The sequence below is a fragment of the Phalaenopsis equestris genome, unplaced genomic scaffold (assembly GCF_001263595.1).
Source record: "Phalaenopsis equestris unplaced genomic scaffold, ASM126359v1 Scaffold000545, whole genome shotgun sequence".
NCBI lineage: Eukaryota > Viridiplantae > Streptophyta > Magnoliopsida > Asparagales > Orchidaceae > Phalaenopsis > Phalaenopsis equestris.
Window position 1 is genome coordinate 777024 of NW_018164985.1, and position 8823 is coordinate 785846.

Here is an 8823-nt window from a genome sequence, read left to right on the forward strand (position 1 = left end):
TATAAGTAATCCATGCATGTAAGTACCTTAATGACCTTGAAATTAAATTATTTTAGGCTCATTGGATTTCTTTCATCATGACACCAATTTAACAATAAGTATACAAGATTTAGAAATTATTTATCCTTCAATTAATGTCTCAAAAATTTCCAACACACTTCAAGTGTTAGATTGTGGCTTATTTGGACTTTGATCAAATCACTTCTGATTTTATTGGGTCATCTCATCAAGACATTCAACATGATCATAAATTTGCTAAAATCATTACTCAATCCTAAATTCAATTCTAAATATTCTCAATTTAAACACTGCATCAATATTCCTGTTTGATTGGATGGCTTTTATGATGATGTATCTATTGCAAAGTGACAATAATAGTGGCATTTATTAAACAGCATAATGCATGGAAATTTGGCTTTAGACATTTGAGTATGTGTAGCAAAAGGTAGAAGATGCACTAGTAGGACAATCATGTAAAGAAAATCTTTTTGACTAAAAATAAGCAAATCAAAGATAACTTTGATAGAACTTAAAAAAAAAAAAACATACCTCATGCGGCATTAAGGAAGGACTGACATTCTAGTTTTTGCTCATGCTCAACTTTCAACTACCATTCATGGTGCTGATAATGGCAAATTCAAAACAAGCAGAGCGCAGGCATTCAGGTTCACCCCGTACTTCAACTTAGTGTCCTTCAAATGCTTAGCAGGAAAAAAAAAGAAAGATTTGCCTGCATACCACTCCATTCCTATGGATTTACATATCTAACACCTAAACTTCAATTTATAAATATATGTCATCTTACCTACGCAAGAAAATACATGTTTCGCTTTTTAAAAGTTAAAATAGTGGTATTTTTTGTGTGCTATGAAACAAGGTCGTGGTATAAATGAAAAAAAGGCAAAGTGTAGCTGTTAGATATGTAAATACATAGGAATTGGGTGATAGGTATGTAAATGTAATGGCTTTAATTTCAATTCATGTTGATTTTCATCTGTCGTGCTACAGACGGTTGTGTGCATACCGCTGACTAATGGTGTTCTTGAGCTTGGAACCGAAGAAATGGTGAGCAGAATACAAAATGAGCAGAATACAAAACTTTTCAAAAATATATATATATATATATATATATATAGCATACAGTGGCCTGTTGGTAGAGCTTCCTCTCTGAAGGTCGTAAGTCCCCTCAGGTCATGGGTTCGAATCCCCCCGTGTGTAGGGTGCAGTACTCGAATATTTAGCACACTGACGGGACTCGTCTAACAGCCTTCAGCCATTCCTTTTTTTTTTTTTTAAAAAAGATATATATGTATAAATATAATGCTATAAGCTAATACTTCAAACAGGTAAAAGAAGACATACATCTCACACAGAAAGCAAGAGATATTTTTGTTGATATCCACATCAACTCGCCTTCACCAGCACTCTCAGAGCACTCTACGTCCAGCCCAGCATTGGAATTTGAAACCTCGCCTTTGATTCATGGCATGGATGGACTCTGCCAGGAAACTGAAGAAGAAATTTATAATGAAAATGAAGATTGGAACAATGGAAACAGCACTGAATCTGAAATTAAGAAAGCATTTTCCAAATCAGAGCTTGAGATTGGAAGAAATGTTTCAGAGCAGACAAATTTTCCTAGAATGGTTGAGATAGAAAGCATGGAACTTGGTTTTGCAAACAATGGTGCTGGCGATTTGGAGAGGTCTCAGATAGAAGTTCTGGAAGTGGATCAGAGATACAGAAGAGTCCATTCTTTTGACCAAGATGATAAGGAGTTATACTTAGCTTGGAACTTTCTGCATGATGGTCCGTGTAATGATCTTCAATGTTCATCAGGTAAGTTTAGTTTACCATTCCAAGGATTTCACAATGAAGAAATTTAGCAAATAAATAGAACAAATATTCATGCATATATTATTGACTTTCCAAAGAGTATTTCTAATCATCCGAAGTAAACTATAATTGAAGTCACAGCTACATAGTGGTTAAATGCTGCCAAATAGAACAAAAAACCGACGCAGTCCTATTACGGATTTACGTCGAGCAAATGTCGGACACAGATACGTGGGTCACAAGGCAATTAGCATTGGGAACCGACGACGCAAATGCTTGCATTGAATTTGCATCCAAAATATGCGCTATTAGGATGTCACAATGAGATTTTTGTAGATGCAAAATCTAACAACGAAACAAGCGTCCAATTTTGTTGGACGCAAACTTAACGTCGAAATACATTGAGTTTTGGCGATGTTAACTTGCGTCGATAAGAGGTGGATGCAAGTCTGACGCAAAACAGTAGTAAATTAAAAATATATTTATAAAATAACAATAATATTTTGTACACATGCTAAAAACAAATTGCACAAACATAATTTAAGTGTTCATCCAACATTGATTCATCACAAATACATAATAGATTGCATAAACATATATCGATAATGAAAATAAAAAGAATTATCATACATTACAAAAAATTTATTAAGTTTTCTATCCAACAAAAATTTATAAAATGTAAACAGAACATATATATGTAATGTACAAGTTCAAATACCAAACATGAAAAAAAAACACATAAACCCCTACGGGGCACCATCATCTTCATCCTCTTCCTCTTTCTCATGAAGTGAACCCAGAGATTGATTGCCACGACGATCTACTACCTGCTCCAGTCGCTCTACAAAAGCCTCGACTCTTTACTACCTCTCACATATTAGACGGAGCTCCTTAGTCATAACAATGATACGCCTGACAAGTTCATCATGGTCCAACGACAATGACCTCAGACCCTGAGCAGATCGGGAGTGCTCAATCTTAAAGGCAATACCTTTTGTGCCCAGGTTGTATACCCTTTCATTCTTAAAGCAACCTGCCTAAAGATCTCGTAGTCAGACTGCTCTGGAGCAGACTGACAACTACTAGTGATAGTCAGGCTCTGTGTCTGGTTCTGGCTCTGTGTGTTTCGAATGTGCTTGTATTCATTCTACCAAAATAAAATCAATAAATAATTAACATTTTATATTAAAAATATAACTAAATTGTAGAAATCTATATTTGTTTACTTACATAGACACGCTGAGATATGTCAGAGCTTATTATTGCATCCTTGGGCGCCGATGCGTCTAGAGATGTAACTTTGCAATAGTGAGCAGCCAACCAAGCTCTTGAGCTTGTAGACATGAAAAAATAGTATATATTGAGTCTTGTGTGAATCTTACGAACTTCCTCCCCTGCCTCCCTTGGTCCTCTGGTTTTGTTAGTTTGTATCCCTTTTCCTTTGATATTTGAGAGTGACTCATAATCTGGTCAACTATGCCCATATGACCTCCCACCTAGATTTACAATTCTCCCTTCTTATGGGCCATTATGAACATATCACCCAGCTGATGCCTAATACGATCCTCAAAATTAAGTCGGACAACCAGTAGAACCTCTGCAAAATAAATATTATGTGATATTTTATAATATAACAAATAAATATAAAATTATAGTTCTAATTCAAAGCAATTGATTTTATCTTCAACTCCCTAAATCACATGTCATGAATCTCGATCGAGTTCTTCTTCCAAGAGAGATATGGAGCATCAAATATACTCCTAATGATCTACATAATGCACGTAACAAACGGCTTGGAGGGGTAGAAACTGAAATAAAAAATTTAATTATACAATATAGCAAATTCAATTTATTCTAAATTTAAGTAACTCGTGAATCTCTCTCTAGCTTAATATATACCTGGTCGAAGGTGTCCTGCCTCAAAGCAATGGGAGCAGCGGGGCCTCAGTCATCTGAAAAGGGCGGTGGTGGCTGACCGCTCAAAATCGATGGTGTAGGAGGGACTGGAATGGTAGGAGGGGCTGAAATGTTAGGAGAAAGAGGCCTGATCGAAGCAGGGACAAAAAATACAGACCCCATAGGCATCGATGTAGTGATGGAGGTGTTGACCAACACATAGCTAGTGCTCTGAAAGGAACAGCGAGAAACTAACTTCACTGTCCTCTTGTAAGGAATGGGGGACTGACGAAGAAGTCAATGAGGTGGCTACTCCAACCTCAAGTCATCTGTTACATGAAAGAAATAAGAAAAACATTGTGAGTGAAAGTATGGCATATTAGCAGTAAAAGCACCAAAAATGAAAGCAGGAACATCCAATATGCCCTTGTGTTATCCTCAAGGGTAATCATTTTTTCGATAAAATCGAGTTGAATACAAAAATCTGATATTTCTTACACTTGATGAATATGTTCAATAATAGTTTGTATTTTAATAGTTCAAGATTTACTCTTTATAATCACGGTCCAATCAATTTAATCTCTTGTAGCTCTACGAGGGTATCTAAGATATTAAATTTGACTAGTTTGATGTGCTAGAAAAAATAGATCAAATTTCACATACATTCTGTTTATTTTAACTTCAGTGATATCATATGAGTTTAGTGTTCTTGTTCTTTGATAAGAAATATGATTAAATAGCTCACAATTGAATAGATATACATTGCCCTCAATATAACCCAAATAGTGCGATTACATTACTTGAAGAATATCATAATATCTAATCTCATTATCTGAGTAGGAGTTTCCTCTAACATACTGATCCCGACTGTTTATATGCAACAGTATAATAATGTATGCAATTATATTTTTCACTTATCTTTCCTACTTTGCAACAACATCAAAAACTTGATCTGAAGAAAATAAGAATTTAACTTTTTAATTTATATATATATTGGGATACTACACAAGTATACGTATCGTTATTAAGTAATATAAAACTTTTTGATTAAGCCCCGAATATCGAACTCACTGGGAGTGTTCACAATATGCACTTCTAAATAACAAACTTTCTATTTCAAAAAATCAATTAATTAAACTATAGATATTTTTACGGTAATTAAAATTCAATTTTTTTTTTGTTTTTTGATATTTTGACAAAACAGAAACAACTTCTAAATATAACTTGAGTTTATGTAAAAGAAAAACACTGAATATGAAATATTTCTCTTTATCATGAATCAGTAATAAGTATAGAAATTCTGTTGTGGAAGTATTCAAATTGTATTGTGTCAAATAGGAGCAATCTTATTCTTTACCCTTACTAGAGATGCTATAAAGAACAGTGACTAATTTAAAGTTTAAATAGTTATGAAGACCGGCTAGGCGGAGAAGATATCAGCTCTCACTCTAGAGTTCCCTCGATTTCCTCTACCTGGGGGCTAACATCTCGTATCAGAACCTAAAATAATAAATCAAGTTGGGGGTTTTAGCCTGCCACTCTAAAGTCATCTAACTCTACACCCTTCCAAGATTATTTCCCTATTTATTTGCGCAAAATCATATGAGTTACATTTTCATTCATGCAACCTCATGTGATTCTTTCAAATTGTTGACTGAGATAATACGATCCCGATTCTTACATGTTCTCACAACAAATTTTAATATCTAGATAGATCAAATCAAGAAATAAATGAAGTACATTAATTAAATCATCACAACTTCTTCCAACATTAAAAATTAATATTCTCCGCAACTTTCATCTAACATTTTAATTACTTATCATTTTAAGGAGAAAGATAAAGAAAACTACTTAGAATTCATGGAGAAAATAAAACCACACTTTAGTTTAAAAGTAGAAATCATTGTCAAACCAACAAGAAATCTCGATTAAAACCAAAAGTAGTTTAAAAACAAAGATAAAAACTTTTCTCAAATCTTCCACCAAACTCTTTAAGTTCTTTTGAATCTCTTCTCTCTTACAACACTTTTAACTCTCACAATAAAACTAAAAACAAAAAGGATAAATTAAATTTGTGGTGCCTGAAAAATCTCTCTAAAATTTTCTCCACGAACTATTTCAAGAACTTCTCAGGACTCCCCCCATTTTTCTCTCAACTTCCTTCTTTTATAATTTCTCAAGAGGTGTCTTGGTATCTCTTCAAAATGTGCCCTGATTCGATGTTTTTTTCAAGAAATGCCTCCTTTCATAAGTCTTTTAATCATATTTTCGTTTCTAGTAGTCATAACTACTCTCTTTAGTCAATAAGTGCCTCAAATATCCTTTTAAAATTTGGCAAAACGAATTAACCCGTCAAATAACTGCCTCGAGCGCTTAAGCGTTGGGCCTCTAGCGCTTAGGCGCGATCTTCTCTGTTTCACCGGCGCTTAAGCGTTGAATCTGGCCCTTAGGCGCCAAAACACTTTTGCACAATTTTTACATTTTTGCTCCAAATTTGATCATTTTTCACTCATTTTATGCCCAATTTGCTACATAATGATATTATGATTATGCCCATTGAGCAAGATCTAATAAGCCTTTATCTGTAAATCTGTTGCTCTGATTATGAACATATTACAAATTGAAAATATGATTATTCTTAATTTGAGCATGCAACTTATAAGTTCTTGAAGAATGCACGTATTTCAATCATTGGACTATGTAGGGTCGTAAACGAGTCGAGCTTGAGCGAGCTCAGACTTGGCTCGTGTTCGGCTCGTTCGAAATAGCTCGTGTTCGAAATCGGCTTGTGTTCGAAATTGGCTCGTGAACAGTGTGTTTGTGTTCGGCTCGATTTAAATATTTGTGTTCGTGTTGCCTCGTGTTCGGCTCGAAATTAGCTCGGAAAAATTAAATTGAAAAAAATAGAAGTAAAGTGTGGGATTCGAACCTGAACCAAATATATACAAAAGAATGCATTAACGACATTACCACACGAGATGTTATGATTTAAACTTAGATATAAAAATATATAAAATATTATTATATAAATAATATATGTAATATATTATTATATAAATAATAATATATATATATTTTTATTTCGAGCTAAAACGAGCCAAACACAAGTGAATAAATAATTATTCGTGTTTGGCTCGTTTATAATTCAAGCTTAAGAAAACTATTCGCTCTTTTACTTGACGAACGAGCCGAACATTAACGAGCCGAACACGAGCTGTTCGCGAACAACGAGCTTTTTTGACAGCCCTAGGACTATGTACTGGATTTAGCAGATCAATCAATACAATCGACAGTAAGTACATAAAAAATATGACAGTCATAACTTTTCATGTCGAATACTTTTCATGCTTTCACGTCAACACGATGACTCAAGTTGACACATATCCACTAAAAAAATTCAGAGGATGCATACATTCACATAATGTTCTTTGATGATTCAAAATCAGATAGTACTTAGTTATAGGTTTTATTAGTTTATTTACATTTTTTTTTGTTGAATTACTAACTCCCTCATCTAATAATACTCCTTCAAGTCCAATCCCACTTTGATATTATATTTAGTTTTTCCCTTAATATCTATCAGAATATTGAAGATATTATTTTAAAAAAAAATTCAATACAGATGACATCGAGATTATGTCTAATCAAATTGGTTATCTCGTATGGAAAATCCAAAAACAATACATTGATTTGTCCAATTAATCTAACACCAAAATCAGGAAGATGATTTGAAGCTATTTCTAAACTTTTAGTGATCATTAGTATTTCATTAATCATCTGTCATAAATAATCCCCAGGAAAGACATGATTTTTTAACCATATTTTAAGAATGCATCTCTGTTTCTTTTGAATGACTGATTGTAAGCTAGAAACTTGTGGTGACCGTCAAATCAGATTTTTTTTCTTCCATGATTTAAATTATATTCCTTGGACAGATTCAAATGATAAGAAAAAACTACTTTTCCCGCAATGCTCCAACCATATAGCATTACACAAGTCAAAAAAATACTAATCATCCACATCACGGTAGCTTTAAGCTGAAAATTTTATTTTGTAACAATATTGTAAGTAAGCACGTCTATTTTGCACAATATTTGGATATCATCTATTAGAGGTCGTAACTAGACATTAATTTTTTCTTTTTGGCCTATATGGACATGATATGATTAATGTCAGAAATAAAAATTATGTGATCATGCGCATATCAGGGGTAAGTTATATAGTATAATAATTACTAGCTAATATGATTAAGGAGTTGTAGCTTGACTGTATGATGTGAACGAATCTGCACATAAGTCAAGCAAAAGGTTGTGTGGTTCAGCAATAAAAACTAGATAAGTAAAATCGAAATATTTTTAGGCTTTCCCATCCGACGGATGACTCAAAGGGTTGGTATCAATAGATTTGTTGTTGTGTCATGCATGAAAGGAGTCTTATGCATATAGGCAAATAAGTTTTGAAGTCGGGGAATGAGAGGACAGTAGAAGAGACGCTTGTATGAAATATTTTTTAATTTTTTTTTCTTTTTGAATTCTTATTTTGAATTTATTAGCATCACAAAATCTGCATTGTGTCTTTATCTTATTTGTCATATAATATAATATGCAACCATTAACACAATAAATGACCTTTTATAATAACAACCCTAACTTTGAAATCAATTATTTTGTTTTGCAGAGATCTTTAAATCATCAATTATACAAAAATTATTTCGTACACAATTATGTATATATATCTGAAACTAGAAGTTTGGCATATACACATACACACAAATATATACACAAACACAATTAAATATATACAGACACATAAATATTTACATTCACACACAAACACACAGACAGTGTGTGTGTGTGTGTGTGTGTGTGTTAAAAGATAGTTGATGGGCGGAACTACCAACCACCCCCGGCTCGCATCTCGTCGGGTTTGGGTTGGACCCATGCGCCCAACCACTCAAATACCACCATAGCATCGGTCATCTGGGGGGGATTTGAACCCCAGTCCAAAGGGGACTTAAACAGCAGAAACGGATGTTCTACCAACTGAGTTGGGAACGCAGCGCGATATATATATATATATATATATGGCCTC

At 33.7% G+C, this 8823-nt stretch overlaps 1 protein-coding gene and 1 long non-coding RNA gene across 4 annotated transcripts in view; one reads left to right on the top strand and one right to left on the bottom strand.

Moving 5' to 3' along the window:
* LOC110029054 (truncated basic helix-loop-helix protein A) overlaps positions 1–8823 on the top strand; it is a 40219-nt gene that overhangs the window by 27532 nt on the left and 3864 nt on the right. For all 3 annotated transcript variants that reach the window (XM_020731168.1, XM_020731167.1, XM_020731166.1), the window contains exons 4-6: positions 651–665; positions 1009–1065; positions 1347–1839. In XM_020731168.1, the coding sequence (XP_020586827.1) occupies positions 651–665; positions 1009–1065; positions 1347–1839 (565 nt within the window). The remainder of the gene's footprint in view (positions 1–650; positions 666–1008; positions 1066–1346; positions 1840–8823) is intronic.
* Positions 2516–8823, bottom strand: part of LOC110029055 — a 10203-nt gene continuing 3895 nt past the window's right edge. Inside the window, exons 2-4 of the long non-coding RNA XR_002294481.1 lie at positions 3736–4061; positions 3067–3433; positions 2516–2983 (exon numbers count right to left, since the gene is read on the bottom strand). This is a non-coding gene — a long non-coding RNA (uncharacterized LOC110029055). The remainder of the gene's footprint in view (positions 2984–3066; positions 3434–3735; positions 4062–8823) is intronic.